The sequence below is a fragment of the Tachyglossus aculeatus genome, chromosome 13, assembly GCF_015852505.1.
Source record: "Tachyglossus aculeatus isolate mTacAcu1 chromosome 13, mTacAcu1.pri, whole genome shotgun sequence".
NCBI classification, from domain to species: Eukaryota; Metazoa; Chordata; class Mammalia; order Monotremata; family Tachyglossidae; genus Tachyglossus; species Tachyglossus aculeatus.
Genome location: NC_052078.1, coordinates 3,390,121 through 3,406,704, shown reverse-complemented (window position 1 = coordinate 3,406,704; position 16,584 = coordinate 3,390,121). Strand labels below are relative to the sequence as shown.

The window sequence follows — 16,584 nt, the reverse complement described above, 5'->3', positions numbered from 1 at the left end:
TCTCTCCCTCTCCTTTCCTCTCCTCTTCCTTCTCCCCCTCCATCTCCATCTCTTCCTCTCTCCTTGGGTCCCTCTATAATAATAATAATCATGACATTTATTAAGCGCTTACTGTGTGCAAAGCAGCGCTGGGGAGGTTGCAAGGTGATCAGGTTGTCCCACGGGGGGGCTCACAGTCTTAATCCTCATTTTACAGATGAGGTCATCATCATCATCAATCGTATTTATTGAGCGCTTACTGTGATCAGAGCACTGTACTAAGCACTAAGATCACTGAGGCCCAGTGAAGTGACTCGCCCAAAGTCACACAGCTGATAGCACAGTGCTCTGCACACAGTACGCGCTCAATAAATGCGATTGATGATAATTGGAGCCGGGATTTGAACCAACGACCTCTGACTCCAAATCAATCAATCAATCAATCGTATTTATTGAGCGCTTACTATGTGCAGAGCACTGTACTAAGCGCTTGGGAAGTACAAATTGGCAACACATAGAGACAGTCCCTACCCAACAGTGGGCTCACAGTCTAAAAGGGGGAGACAGAGAACAGAACCAAACATACCAACAAAATAAAATAAATAGGATAGAAATGTACAAGCAAAATAAATAAATAAATAGAGTAATAAATATGTACAACCATATATCCATATATACAGGTGCTGTGGGGAAGGGAAGGAGGTAAGATGGGGGGATGGAGAGGGGGACGACGGGGAGAGGAGGGAAGGGGCTCCAAAGCCCGGGCTCTTTTCCACTGAGCCACGCTGCTTCTCCATCCCCCCCTCCCTCCCTCCCATCTCTCTCTCCTTCCTGAGGAAAACTTATCAGCTAAGAAACATTCCCAAGTCGCCCACTTTCAAACTGTTGGTTCCTGCGGACTGCCGGCGGCCCAAACCGGAAAGTTCAGTCGCTTCCGTAAGGTCGCCCTTCAAGATGTGGATGGTCTGAGGAGAGGCAGGCCGGACCGGAAGGCAGATGGCTGTCTTTCCAACTACTCTGGTCGGCCAAAATCTCTCCCGAAAGGAATACGCTTGCATTCAGCCTGACATCCATTCATTCATTCATTCATTCATTCAGTCGTATTTATTGAGCATTTACTGTGTGCAGAGCACTGGACTAAGCGCTTGGGAAGTCCAAGTTGGCAACATATAGCGACGGTCCCTACCCAACAGTGGGCTCACAGTCTAGAAGGGGAAGAGGCATTCATTCATTCATTCAGTCATTTGTTGAGCGCTTACTGTGTGCAGAGCACTGGACTAAGCGCTTGGCAACATCTAGAGACGGTCCCTACCCAACAGCGGGCTCACAGTCTAGAAGGGGGAGAGGCGTTCATTCAATCGTATTTATTGAGCGCTTACTGTGTGCGGAGCACTGTACTAAGTGCTTGGGAAGTCCAGGTTGGCAACATATAGAGATAGTCCCTACCCAACAGTGGGCTCACAGTCTAGAAGGGGGAGAGGTGTTCATGCATTCATTCAATCGTATTTATTGAGCACTAACTGTGTGCAGAGCACTGTACTAAGCGCTTGGGAAGTCCAACTTGGCAACATATAGAGACGGTCCCTACCCAACAGCGGGCTCACAGTCTAGAAGGGGGAGAGGCGTTCATTCATTCATTCAATAGTATTTATTGAGCACTTACTGTGTGCAGAGCACTGTACTAAGCGCTTGGGAAGTCCAAGTTGGCAACATCTAGAGACGGCCCCTACCCAACAGCGGGCTCACAGTCTAGGAGGGGGAGAGGCAGGCCCCGGAGCTTCAGATCGTGCTTCCTCCGAACCTTCAGCCCCGCGAGGGACGGCCGAGGACCCCGGAGCCGTGTTGGTTTTCACTTGGGTGACACCCCAAAAGTCCCCCCACTCCCCCAGAGCAGTCAGCATCTGCAGGGTTTCAGGTGTACCAGAAATTAATTACTTATTGATTCATATTCATGACCATCTCCCCTTCTAGGCCGTGAGCTTGTCACAGGCAGGGGATGTGCCTGCTAATTCTATTGCATTGTCCTCTCCTAAGCGCTTAGTCCAGTGCTCTGCACACAGGAAGCACTCAATAAGTTCCGTCGATTGCTTGCCTCCCCGTGACACCTCTTTTTTTTTCTCATGGTATGTATTAAGCGCTTATTACCAGCCGGGCCCTATGCTAAGCACCGGGGTTGATCCCTGCCCCCCGTGGGGCTCACGGTCTCAATCCCCATTTTCCAGATGAGGGACTCGAGGCCCAGACAAGTGAAGCGACTTGCCCGAGACACCCAGCAGACAAGTGGCAGAGGCGGGATTCGAACCCAGGCCCTGGCTCTACCTGCTCTGCCGCGTGTCAGCTGTGTGACTTTGGGCAAGTCACTTCACTTCTCTGTGCCTCAGTTCCCTCATCTGTAAAATAGGGGTGAAGACTGTGAGCCCCACGTGGGACAACCTGATCACCTTGGAACCTCCCCAGCGCTTAGAACAGTGCTTTGCACATAGTAAGCGCTTAACAAATGCCATCGTTATTATTATTATTACCGTCTGGGCCCTGAGGGTTTTTTTGTTCCCTTGAAGCTACTTAGCTCTGTGAGAAGGCCCCAGTCAGCCAGTCAATTGTATTTATCAGCAGTGTGGCTCAGTGGAAAGAGCAAGGGCTTTGGAGTCAGAGGTCATGGGTTCAAATCCCGGCTCCGCCAATTGTCAGCTGGGTGACCTTGGGCAAGTCCCTTCACTTCTCTGTGCCTCAGTTCCCTCATCTGTAAAATGGGGGTTAAGACTGTGAGCCCCCCGTGGGACAACCTGATCGCCTTGTAACCTCCCCAGTGCTTAGAACAGTGCTTTGCACATAGTAAGTGCTTAATAAATGCCATCATTATCATCATTATTATTATTTATCAGCGCTTACTGCGTGCAGAGCACCGTACCAAGCGCCTGGGAGAAGACAATCGAACGATCGAACGGGCACATTCCCTGCCCACAACGAGGCTCCGGGGTGTTACTTATTTTACTTGTACATATCTTATTTTACTTGTACATATCTGTTCCATTTATTTCATTGTGTTAATATGTTTGGTTTTGTTCTCTGTCTCCCCCTTCTAGACTGTGAGCCCACTGTTGGGTAGGGACTGGCTCTATATGTTGCCAACTTGGACTTCCCAAGCGCTTAGTACAGTGCTCTGAACACAGTTAGCGCTCAATAAATACGATTGATTGATCGATTGACAGGAGGCATCAAGGGCGTCGGGGAGGGAGGGTGGCCGAGGGGAAACTGCTCTCGTGTTTTTTCCAGCGCTTAGAACAGTGCTTTGCACATAGTAAGCGCTTAATAACAAATTCCCCTCCTGCCCCTCCCCACCCCCGCCTTACCACCTTCCCCTCCCCACACCACCTGTATATATGTTTGTACGTAGTTATTACTCTATCTTATTCGTACATATTTATTCTATTTATTTTATTTTGTTAATATGTTTTGCTTTGTTGTCTGTCTCCCCCTTCTAGACTGTGAGCCCGCTGTTGGGTAGGGACCGGCTCAATATGTTGCCAACTTGGACTTCCCAAGCGCTTAGTACAGTGCACTGCACACAGTAAGCGCTCAATAAATACGACTGAATGAATGAATGAATGTGGGAAATCTTCTTCCCGACAGTTGCGGCTCCTGCGTGGAAATCTACGGGCTTTTCCCGGGGGCTTCTAGGAGCCGGAATATAGGTCAGCCGCCGCGGACGGGAAAACTGTATGAGACGCAGTCTCTAATCCCCGGGTCAAACGGACCCGGGTGTGATGCGGGGGGAAGAAGCGGGCTATTTGCAGCACAACCCCCTCGCCGGCTTCGGCAGCGCGGGCAGGTCGGCCGCATCTTTTACCTAAAGGAATTGACTTGGGGGTTGAAGGTTTGGGGAAGGCTTCTGCGCAGAAAGGCGACTGGAAGCTCGTTGTGGGCAGGGAATGGGTCTGTTTATTGTTCTCTTGTCCTCTCCCAAGTGCTTAGCACACACTAAGTGCTTTTAGACTGTGAGCCCACTGTTGGGTAGGGACTGTCTCTATATGTTGCCAATTTGGACTTCCCAAGCGCTTAGTCCAGTGCTCTGCACATAGTAAGCACTCAATAAATACGATTGATGATGATGAATGAATGACTACCAGCTCTGTTGTGTTGGACGCTCCCAAGTCCTTAGTACAGTGTCCTGCACACAATGAGCGCTCAACGCGTACAATTGATTGCATCTTCGTTGAGCCTGGGCTTTGTTAAATCGTCGGGCACGTGGGCAAGACAGTTTCTTCTAACACAACAGCACGCGGTGCCAGATGGATGCGTGTTTCTGAGAAGAACGCAACCTAGAATGAATGAATGAATGACTGCCAGCTCTGTTGTATTGGACGCTCCCAAGTCCTTAGTACAGTGTCCTGCACACAGTGAGCGCTCAACGCGTACAATTGATTGCATCTTCGTTGAGCCTGGGCTTTAAGTCGTCGGGCACGTGGGCAAGACAGTTTCTTCTAACACAACAGCACGCGGTGCCAGTTGGATACGTGTTTCTGAGAAGAACGCAGCCTAGAATGAATGAATGAATGAATGAATGACTACCAGCTCTGTTGTATTGGACACTCCCAAGTCCTTAGTACAGTGTTCTGCACACAATGAGCGCTCAACGCGTACAACTGATTGCATCTTCGTTGAGCCTGGGCTTTGTTAAATCGTAGGGCACGTGGGCAAGACAGTTTCTTCTAACACAACAGTATGCGGTGCCAGATGGGTATGTGTTTCTGAGAAGAACGCAACCTAAAATGAATGAATGAATGAATGACTGCCAGCTCTGTTGTATTGGACGCTCCCAAGTCCTTAGTACAGTGTCCTGCACACAATGAGCGCTCAACGCGTACAACTGATTGCATCTTCGTTGAGCCTGGGCTTTGTTAAATCGTCGGGCACGTGGGCAAGACAGTTTCTTCTAACACAACAGTATGCGGTGCCAGATGGGTATGTGTTTCTGAGAAGAACGCAACCTAAAATGAATGAATGAATGAATGACTGCCAGCTCTGTTGTATTGGACGCTCCCAAGTCCTTAGTACAGTGTCCTGCACACAGTGAGCGCTCAACGCGTACAATTGATTGCATCTTCGTTGAGCCTGGGCTTTAAGTCGTCGGGCACGTGGGCAAGACAGTTTCTTCTAACACAACAGCATGCGGTGCCAGATGGATACGTGTTTCTGAGAAGAATGCAACCTAGAATGAATGAATGAATGAATAACTACCAGCTCTGTTGTATTGGACGCTCCCAAGTCCTTAGTACAGTGTCCTGCACACAATGAGCGCTCAACGCGTACAATTGATTGCATCTTCGTTGAGCCTGGGCTTTGTTAAATCGTGGGGCACGTGGGCAAGACAGTTTCTTCTAACACAACAGCATGTGGTGCCAGATGGATACGTGTTTCTGAGAAGAACGCAACCTAGTTTTGCCGGTTAGTCCCCACCCAAAGCGCCGCGGGAGAGCAGGCGTTATGGAAGAAGTAATGGGTTGGATGTTATATGTATACATGTATATATGTTTGTACATATTCATTACTCTATTTATTTATTTTACTTGTACATATCTATTCTATTTATTTTATTTTGTGAGTATGTTTGGTTTTGTTCTCCGTCTCCCCTTTTCAGACTGTGAGCCCGCTGTTGGGTAGGGACTGTCTCTATATGTTGCCAATTTATACTTCCCAAGCGCTTAATCCAGTGCTCTGCACACAGTAAGCGCTCAATAAGTACGATTGATTGATTGATTGACATTGTGGGCCCTTTTCTCTCTCCTAAGAAACTGCTCCAAACCAGCTGCTTCAACTAGCGGCTCTGACCCTTCGCTCAGTTCCCTTTTCGCCTCTTTCCGACCGGCCCGGGCCTCTGCCAACCCCCCTGGGTCTCTTCGCTATTCCCTGTAACCTCCCCAGCGCTTAGAACAGTGCTTTGCACATAGTAAGCGCTTACTAAATGCCAGCATTATGATTATTATTCCGGAGAGCCTGGGATGGATGGGAAGCAGCACGGCGTAGCGGATGGAGGCCGGGCCTGGGAATCAGAAGGTCACGGGTTCTGATTCCCACTTGTCTGCCTTGTGACCGAGGGCGAATCCGCGTGCCAGAGCCGGTCTCCTCCCCGTCTCCCGCGGCGTTCCCAGTCAAGGTTGGCATTCGGAGGGTCCCCCCCGTGGACCCCGGCCTCCCACTTCCAGCTCCTCCATCTGTCGGGCCGCAGCTGGCGAGACCTTCCCGGGCGGCGCCGTTCAGTCGGGACAATTTTTCCCCCGCAGCCTTTCCCGCCGACTTTCCGGACGAGGTGGCATCTCGCGGGGACTTTCTGGACAACAGGCAGAGCTGGCCCGAAGACGACAGAGACTTCTGCTTCCAGCCCCAGCTGGTGACGAACCCCCCGGATATGGGTATGTGGGGGACCGCGGACGTCGGGGGGCTTCGACTTTAGGAGAAGCAGCACGACGTAGTGGATAAGAGCACGGGCCCGGGCTTCAGAAGGTCGTGGGTTCTAATCCCGCCTCCGCCGCTCGTCTGCTCTGTGACCTTGGGAAAGGTGCCTCACTTCTGTGGGCCTCAGTTCCCTCATCTGGAAAAGGAGGGAGCCCCACGTGTGTCCAATCCGATTTGCTGGTAATAATAATAATAATAATAATAATGGCATTTATTAAGCGCTTACTATGTGCAGAGCCTGTTCTAAGCGCTGGGGGGGGATACAAGGTGATCAAGTTGTCCCACGTTGGGGCTCACGGTCTTAATCCCCATTTTACAGATGAGGTGACTGAGGCTCAGAGAAGTTAAGTGACTTGCCCAAGGTCACACAGCAGGCATGTGGCGGAGCCGGGATTCGAACCCGTGACCTCCGACCCCAAAGCCCGCGCTCTTTCCACTGAGCCGCGCTGCTTCTCCCAAGCAAGTGTCCACCCCAGCGCTCAGTACAGTGCCAGCCAGTGACCGTGCCAGCTTTGTACAATGGCTGGCACATAGTAGCCACAGTTATTTTAATTATTATTATCAGCAGAGGGGAAAGGGCCCCGGCACCAACCTCAGCGCCAGCCGATCGGCCCCCACCGGGAGAGACGTCACAGTCGGTCGTATTTATTGAGCGCTTACTGTGTGCCGAGCTCTATACTGAGTGTTTGGGAGAGTCCAATAGAACAGACACATTCCCTGCCCACAACAAGCTTGTAGTCTGGGGGGAAACAGACATTAACGTAAATAAATAAATGGCAGATATGGACATAAGTGGTATGGGGATGTGAGAGGAGAATGAATAAAGGAGCAAGTCCAAGGCGATGCAGAAGGGACATAGTAAACGCTTAAGAAATACCATTATTATTTATTAAGTGAAAGAGCCAGGATTCATTCATTAGTCATTCAGTCCTATTTATTGAGCGCTTACTGTGTGCAGAGCACACAGTACAAGTTTGCAACATATCATCATCATCATCATCAATCGTATTTATTGAGCGCTTACCGTGTGCAGAGCACTGTACTAAGCGCTTGGGAAGTACAAGTTGGCAACATATAGAGACGGTCCCTACCCAACAGCGGGCTCACAGTCTAGAAGGGGGAGACAGACAACAAAACATATAAACCAAGTAAAAGAAATAGAATAGACATGTACAAGTAAAATACATAAATAGAGTAATAAATATGTACAAACATATATACAGGTTAGAACGCAGGTCCTCTGATTCCTAGGCCCGGGCTCTTTCTCCGAGGCCATACTGCATCAAATGAATAAATAAATTACGGATGGGTATATGAGTGCTGTGGGGCTGAGGATGGGTTGAATATGAATGGTGGGATTTAAGCACCGACTATGTGCAAATCACTGTGCTAAGTGCTGGATAGGTACAAGATCATCAGGTCCCACGTGGGGCTCACAGACTAAGTAGAAGGGAGAACAAGGATTGAATCCCCATTTTAAAGATGAGGTAAGCGAGGTACAGAGAAATGACTTGCCCATTGTCACTCGGGAGGCCCGGGCAGAACTGAGATCAGAATAATAATAATAATAATAATTATGGCATTTATTAAGCGCTTACTATGGGGAGGTTACAAGGTGATCGGTTGTCCCACGGTGGGGCTCACGGTCTTCATCCCCATTTTCCAGATGAGGGAACTCAGGCCCAGAGAAGTGAAGTGACTGGCCCAAAGTCACCCAGCTGGCAATAGGCGGAGCCGGGATTTGAACCCATGACCTCTGACTCCAAAGCCCGGGCTCTTTCCACTGAGCCACGCTGCTTCAGGTCCCTTGTGCTCTCTGTATGCTTAGTACAGGGCTGTGCACACAGTCAGTGCTCAATAAAAGCCATCGATCGATTGACCTGTCAGGGAGTGCCTGGGCTGGCCGCCCGCTCCGCGGGTACCCGGCCTTGTTTTGCATTGGACAAAAATTCAGGTAAAGGCGCCGTCTCCGAGCGGCATCGCTGCGCTCGGGGAGCTGGAAGAAAGTGGGTCAGACCAAATCTTTAAGCTCCTTACCGCCCAGCGGACCACAGTGGAGCTGGGCAGATGAGATAATAATAATAATGATAGCATTTATTAAGGGCTTACTATGTGCAAAGCACTGCTCTAAGCGCTGGGGAGGCTACACGGTGATCAGGTTGTCCCACCGGGGGCTCGCGGTCTTCAGCCTCATTTTACAGATGAGGTAACTGAGACACAGAGAAGTTAAGTGACTTGCCCAAAGTCACACAGCTGCCAATTGGCGGAGCTGGGATTTGATCCCTTGACCTCTGGCCCCCAAGCCTGGGCTCTTTCCACTGAGCCACACTGCTTCTCTGTGGCAGTAATGCTTTAGAGCCAGCCTTCTCTGTCTTCCCTCTTCCCTGGCATTACCTTTTTATCTCTCTCTCTCTCTCTCTCTCTCTCTCTCTCTCTCTCTCTCTCTCTCTCTCTCTCTCTCTCTCTCTCTCTCTCTCTCTCTCTCTCTCTCTCCCCCTCTCTCCCTCTCTCCCTCTCTCCCTCTCTCTCCCTCTCTCTCCCTCTCTCTCCCTCTCTCTCCCTCTCCCTGGATTAGAACCCAGACCCTTTGACTCTACTTTACTTTGACTTTACTTTGACTTACATATAAGTAAAATATGTATTTTACTTATATTTTATATATGTATTATATATACATATTATATATATATACATATTACATGTATATATACATATTATACATATACATATAATATACATATTATACATATACATATACATATACAATATATACATATTATATATATTATATATACATATAAGTAAAATATGTATTTTACTTATATTTTATATATGTATTATATATGTATACATACTTCTATATGTATTTTACTTATGCATATCTAATCTATTTATTTTATTTTGTTAATATGTTTGGTTTTGTTCTCTGTCTCCCCCTTCTAGACTGTGAGCCCACTGTTGGGTAGGGACTGTCTCTAGATGTTGCCAACTTGGACTTCCCAAGCGCTTAGTACAGTGCTCTGCACCCAGTAAGTGCTCAATAAATACGATTGATTGATTGATTGATTGACTCCCAAGCCCGGCTTCTAGCCACTAGGCCACGTTGCTGCCAAGCATAGTACAGTACTCCTACATACATCAAGAAGCGCTCTATCAATCAATCAATCGTATTTATTGAGCGCTTACTGTGTGCAGAGCACTGTACTATGCTCTAGACTGTAAGCCCGTCGTGGGCAGGGAATGTGTCTGTTATGTTTTACGCTCCCCAGTGCATAGTGCACGCCGAGAAGCGGCGTGGCCTAGTGGCTATAGCCTCGGCCTTGAAGTCAGAAGGTCACGGGTTCTAATCCCTGCTCTGCCACTTGTCTGTTGTGTGACTTTGGGGAAGTCACTTCACTTCTCTGGGCCTCGGTTCCCTCGTCTGTAAAATGGGGATTAAGACCGTGAGCCCCACGTGGGACAATGTGGGACAACCCTTCTACCGTGTATAATAATAATAATGATGGCATTTATGAAGCGCTTACTATGTGCAAAGCACTGTTCTAAGCGCTGGGGAGGTGACAAGCTGATCAGGTTGTCCCCCGGGGGGCTCCCAGTCTTCCTCCCCATTTTCCAGATGAGGTCACTGAGGCCCAGAGAAGTGAAGTGCCTTGCCCAAAGTCACCCAGCTGACAGAGGGCAGAGCCGGGATTTGAACCCGTGACCTCTGACTCCAAAGCCCGGGCTCTTTCCACTGAGCCACGCTGTGCTTAGAGCAGCGCCTGGCACATAGTAAAGCGCTTAACAAATCCCATCATCATCATCATCATCATCGTTACAGTGCACTGCACACAGTAATCAATCAATCAATCGTATTTATTGAGCGCTTACTGTGTGCAGAGCACTGGACTAAGCGCTTGGGAAGTCCAAGTTGGCAACATATAGAGACAGTCCCTACCCAACAGTGGGCTCACAGTCTAAAAGGGGGAGACAGAGAACAAAACCAAACATACTAACAAAATCAAATAAATAGAATAGATATGTACAAGTAAAATAAATAAATAGAGTAACAAATATGTACAAACATATATACATATCAAACAGTTGTATTTATTGAGCGCTTACTGTGTGCAGAGCACTGGACTAAGCGCTTGGGAAGTACAAGTTGGCAACATATAGAGACAGTCCCTACCCAACAGTGGGCTCACAGTCTAAAAGGGGGACACAGAGAACAAAACCAAACATACTAACAAAATAAAATAAATAAAATAGATATGTACAAGTAAAATAAATAAATAAATAAATAAAGTAATAAATATGTACAAGCATATATCCATATATACAGGTGCTGTGGGGAAGGGAAGGAGGTAAGATGAGGGGGATGGAGAGGGGGACGAGGGGGAGAGGAAAGAAGGGGCTCAGTCTGGGAAGGCCTCCTGGAGGAGGTGAGCTCTCAGTAGGGCCTTGAAGGGAGGAAGAGAGCTAGCTTGGCGGGTGGGCAGAGGGATTGGGGGCATTCCAGGCCCGGGGGAGGACGTGGGCCGGGGGCCGATGGCGGGACGGGCAAGAACGAGGCCTAACGGTGAGGAGGAGCGGAGGGTTCGGGGTGCCGACTCGATCGATGCCATCGATTGTCGTCGAGGTCCCCAGCTGTCCGCCAAGCTTTTTCCACCCAGAATAAACCTTGTGCCTTCTTTTCTCCTCCTCCTCCTCTTCCTCCAGACTCCTTGAAGATGCTCCAAGACAACGCCCTGCCTGATCCGCTGTTCCCGTGGCCTGGGGCCGCCCACAGCCTTATCTTCACCGAACACTCGGACGACCTGCCCGATTTTCGGGGTTCAGGTCTCTCGGATTTTCTTCGGGGTCTTCCCTGTGGGGGCCCGGCGGGGCGCGCGGCGGTTTGTGTCTGCCTTGCCAGACGGGGTGGGCGAAGCTCATCCCCTCCCTTGTCTACCCTGTGACCTCGGGCAGGCCACTTCATTTCTTTGTGCCTCAGTTTCCCTCATTTATAAAATGGGGATTAAGACTGGGAGCCCCACGGGGGACGGGGACCGTGTCCCATCTGATTCACCTGTATCTCTCCCAGCGCTTGGCACATAGTAAGCGCTTAACAAATACCATTATTAATATTGCTAATAATAATAATAATAAATGCCTGAGGCGAGGTAGCCCCTTTTGGAAACCTGTATTTACCCCGGTGCTTAGAACAGTGATTGGCACGTAGTAAACGCTTTACAAACACCATTATTTTTGTTGTTAATAATAATGGTAATAATAATAAATGCCGCTATTCTGATTATAGTAGCCTGAGGCAAGGCAGCCCCTTTTGGAAACCTGTATTTACCCCAGTGCTTAGAACAGTGATTGGCACATAGCAAGCGCTTTACAAACGCCATTATGATTATTGTTAATAATAATGATGATAATAAATGCCATTATTATGATTATAGTAGCCTGAGGCAAGGCAGCCCCTTTTGGAAACCTGTATTTACCCCAGTGCTTAGAACAGTGATTGGCACGTAGTAAACGCTTCACAAACACCATTATGATTATTGTTAATAATAATGATAATAAATGCCATTATTATGATTATAGTAGCCTAAGGCGAGGCAGCCCCTTTTGGAAACCTGTATTTACCCCAGTGCTTAGAACAGTGATTGGCACATAGTAAGTGCTTTGCAAACACTATTATGATTATTGTTAATAATAATGATGATAATAAATGCCATTATTATGATTATAGTAGCCGGAGGCAAGGCGGCCCCTTTTGGAAACCTGTATTTACCCCAGTGCTTAGAACAGTGGTTGGCATGCAGTAAACGCTTCACAAACACCATTATGATTATTGTTAATAATAATGATGATAATCATAAATGCCATTATTATGATTATAGTAGCCGGAGGCAAGGCAGCCCCTTTTGGAAACCTGTATTTACCCCAGTGCTTAGAACGGTGGTTGGCACGTAGTAAATGCTTCACAAACACCATTATGATTATTGTTAATAATAATGATAATAAATGCCATTATTATGATTATAGTAGCCTAAGGCGAGGCAGCCCCTTTTGGAAACCTGTATTTACCCCGGTGCTTAGAACAGTGATTGGCACGTAGTAAGTGCTTTACAAACACTATTATGATTATTGTTAATAATAATGATGATAATAAATGCCATTATTATAATTATAGTAGCCGGAGGCAAGGCAGCCCCTTTTGGAAACCTGTATTTACCTCAGTGCTTAGAACAGTGGTTGGCACGTAGTAAACGCTTCACAAACACCATTATGATTATTGTTAATAATAATGATGATAATAATAAATGCCATTATTATGATTATAGTAGCCGGAGGCAAGGCAGCCCCTTTTGGAAACCTGTATTTACCCCAGTGCTTAGAACAGTGATTGGCACGTAGTAAACGCTTCACAAACACCATTATGATTATTGTTAATAATAATGATAATAAATGCCATTATTATGATTATAGTAGCCTAAGGCGAGGCAGCCCCTTTTGGAAACCTGTATTTACCCCGGTGCTTAGAACAGTGGTTGGCACGTAGTAAACGCTTCACAAACACCATTATGATTATTGTTAATAATAATGATAATAATAATAAATACCATTATTATGATTATAGTAGTTTGAGGCAAGGCAGCCCCTCTTGGTCACCTCCGCGGTGTTTAGAACAGCGCTTTCTTTGGGCCTTCGGTTTGAAATGGCGTCAGGGCTGTTTTCAAACGACGCGTGTGTGTGTGTGTTTGGTTTCAGACGTGCACCCGTCCGCCTCGTTCGCCGCGGATCCGAGACCGGCGCATGAATTCCCTACCGCGGAACTATCACCCTTCGACTTCCTGGAATCTCCCGCTCGCCCTCCGCAGCTCCCGGCAGGTGAGGGACCGGACCGGACGCCCCCGTGCACCTGCCCCAGACCCCTCAATGTTTGCCTTTTAGTAGTCATTAAGGCCGTCAGTCAATCAACGGCGTTTACTGAGCACTCACCGTGTGTACTAAACGCTTCGGAGAGTACAGTATAGCAGACACATTCCCTGCCCGTATAATCAGTGGCATTTATTGAGCACTTACTGTCTGCAGAACACCGTGCTAAACGCTCGGGAGAGTACGGTATAACAGAATTGGTTGACGCATTCTCTGCCCACACAATGGGTGGCATTTATTGAGCACTCACTGTGTGCAGAACGCCGTGCTAAACGCTCGGGAGAGTACAGTATAACAGAATTGGTTGACACATTCTCTGCCCACACGGTGAGTGGCATTTATTGAGCACTTAGTGTGTGCAGAACACCGTGCTAAACGCTTGGGAGAGCACAGTATAATAGAACTGGTAGACATATCCCCTGCCCACACAGTCAATGGCATTTTTTGAGCACTTTCCGTGTGCAGAGCACTGTACTAAACACCTGGGAGAGTGCGATTTAACAATATACCAGTTAATAATAATAATAATAATAATGATGGCATTTATTAAGCGCTTACTGTGTGCCAAGCACTGTTCTAAGCGCTGGGGATTTTACAAGTTGATCGGCCACGGGGGGCTCACAGTCTTCCTCCCCATTTTACAGATGAGGTAACAAAGGCAGAGAGAAGTGAAGTGACTCGCCCAAACTCACACAGCTGACAATTGGCAGAGTCGGGATTTGAACCCATGACCTCTGACTCCAAAGCCCGGGCTCTTTCCACTGAGCCACGCTGCTTCTCCGTGGCTTTTCCACTGTTCTTAGTAATCCCTGCCCACACAATCAGTGGCGTTTATTTACTGGGCACAGGGCGCTATATTAAGCGGGAAGCAGCATGGCCCAGTGGAAAGAGCCCGGGCTTTGGAGTCAGAGGGCATGGGTTCAAATCCCGGCTCCGCCACTTGTCAGCTGTGTGACTTTGGGCAAGTCACTTCACTTCTCTGGGCCTCAGTTCCCTCATCTGGAAAATGGGGATGAAGACTGTGAGCCCCTCTGTGGGACAATCTGATCATCTTGTAACCTCCTCAGCGCTTAGAACAGTAAGCGCTTAATAAATGCCACCAGTATTATTATTATTATTATCGGCATAGCATCCTCTTCCAAGGGCGTAGTCCAGTGCTCTGCACACGGTAGGCGCTCAATAAATACGATGGGGCGAATGAATGAGCAACGTCGGTCCTGATTTCTGAATTTATTCCCCTCCAGCCGCGGCCAAGGAGGCTGCCGGGAAAGCGGCCGAAGAGGCGGAGTGGCCAACAAGCGAGGCCCGGTCGCCAGCCAAGGACGTCGCCGTAGCCCCAGCCGAGGAGGCCGCGACCCGACCGGCCCGCGGCACGGAATCGACGCCGAGAGAGGAGACCCCCCTCGCCGGGGAAGTAGAGGAGACCCTCACTCCCGAGGAGGAAGAGTCGTTTCTTCTGGAGCTGGGCCCGACGCCATCCACGGGGGCGCCCGCTGCCCGGGAAGTAGAGTGGACGCCCACCCCTGAGAAGGAATTAGTCCCGGGCAAGGAGCTGGTGATGACCCCGACTGAGGAGACCCCTCCGGTCAAGCAGGAGAAGGGGGCGTCCACCCCCGAGGAGGAGGAGGAGCTGCCCAAGGAGACGGAAGTGACGCCCACCCCCGAGAAGGCCGCCGTGCCGGTCGAGGAAGCGGGCGTGATGCCCACCCCCGAGAAGGAAGCCGTGCCGCCTGAGGAGCGGACCCCAACCAAGGGGACCCCCACGGTTGAGGAAGCGGGCGTGACGCCCACCCCCGAGAAGGAAGCCGTGCCGCCCGAGAAGCGGACCCCAACCAAGGGGACCCCCACGGTCGAGGAAGCGGGCGTGACGCCCACCCCCGAGAAGGAAGCCGTGCCACCCGAGGCGCGGACCCCCACCAAGGAGACCCCCACGGTCAAGCAAGAAGGGGGAGCCATCACCCCCGAGGAACCGGCCTCTCCGTGGCAGTTGACACCACCCGAGGACGCGGAGGGAATGCCCGGCCCCGAGAAGGAAGCCGAGCCGGCGAAGGAGCCGGAGCTGGCACCGACCGAGGGGACCCCCTCGCCCCCATCCAAGCCTCTGGAGTTGGCGCTTCCGGTCAAGGAAGCAAAGGCGCCGCCCACCCCCGAGAAGGAGGCGGCCCCCGCACCCGCCGGAGAGACGGAAGGGTCGCCGGCCATAGACACCCCTCCGGCCAAGAAGGCGGGCACGCCGGGAGAGGACGTGGGGCCCTCACCAGCTGAGGACGTGGCATCGGCCCAGGAGGCGGAGCTCGAGGGGCTCCGGCCGGGATCCCCTCGCACTGCCGAGGTCACGGGCGCCTCTTTGTTCACGGCGACATCAGGTAGGGGGGCGTTGGGATGCCCACCACCTTTCTTCTCGGTCCAGAGAAGCGGCGCGACTCAGTGGAAAGAGCCTGGGTTTTGGAGTCAGAGGTCCAGTTTCAGACTGCGAGCCCACTGTTGGGTAGGGACTGTCTCTATATGTTGCCAATTTGTACTTCCCAAGCGCTTAGTACAGTGCTCTGCACATAGTAAGCGCTCAATAAATACGATTGATGATGATGATGAGGTCAGGTGCTTATCAAATGTCTCTATTACTCTTTTTATTATCACGATTATCATCGTGAGTATTATTATTGTCATCAAATCCCGGCTCCGCCAATTGCCAGCTGTGTAACTCCTCCGTGCCTCAGTTGCCTCATCAGTAAAATGGGGATGAAGACTGTGAGCCCCCCGTGGGACAATCTGATCACCTGGTAACCTCCCCAGTGCTTAGAACAGTGCATTGCACGTAGTAAGCGCTTAATAAACGCCATCATTATTATTATTATTAATGGAGAGAGCCCAGGCCTGGTGTCGGAGGACCTGCGTTCTAATCCCAGCTCCACCCCTCGCCGTGTGACTGTGGGCTTAGTACAGTGCTCTGCACATAATAAGCGCTCAATAAATACGATTGATGGTGGGCAAGTCCCTTCACTTCTCCGGGCCTCAGTTACCTCAACTGTAAAATGGGGATTAAATGAATCCCTCTTCTCCCTCCTACTTAGGTGGCAAGCCCCACGTGGGACAAGGACTGTGTCCTTAATTAACCGGTATCTACCGCAGCGCTTAGAACAGGGTTTGACACACAGTAAGCGCTTAACAGATACCACCAAAAAAAAAAAGAGGGGCGCGCTCAGAGTCTCCATGGCCAATGCCTCGATTTTTGGAGTCCGG

At 49.7% G+C, this 16,584-nt stretch overlaps 1 protein-coding gene across 9 annotated transcripts in view; it reads left to right on the top strand.

Annotated features, from left to right (window-relative positions):
• MAP4 (microtubule associated protein 4) overlaps positions 1 to 16,584 on the top strand; it is a 132,347-nt gene that overhangs the window by 59,408 nt on the left and 56,355 nt on the right. For all 9 annotated transcript variants that reach the window (XM_038755622.1, XM_038755619.1, XM_038755615.1 and 6 more), the window contains exons 4-7: positions 6,261 to 6,389; positions 11,134 to 11,253; positions 13,177 to 13,296; positions 14,589 to 15,710. In XM_038755622.1, the coding sequence (XP_038611550.1) occupies positions 6,261 to 6,389; positions 11,134 to 11,253; positions 13,177 to 13,296; positions 14,589 to 15,710 (1,491 nt within the window). The remainder of the gene's footprint in view (positions 1 to 6,260; positions 6,390 to 11,133; positions 11,254 to 13,176; positions 13,297 to 14,588; positions 15,711 to 16,584) is intronic.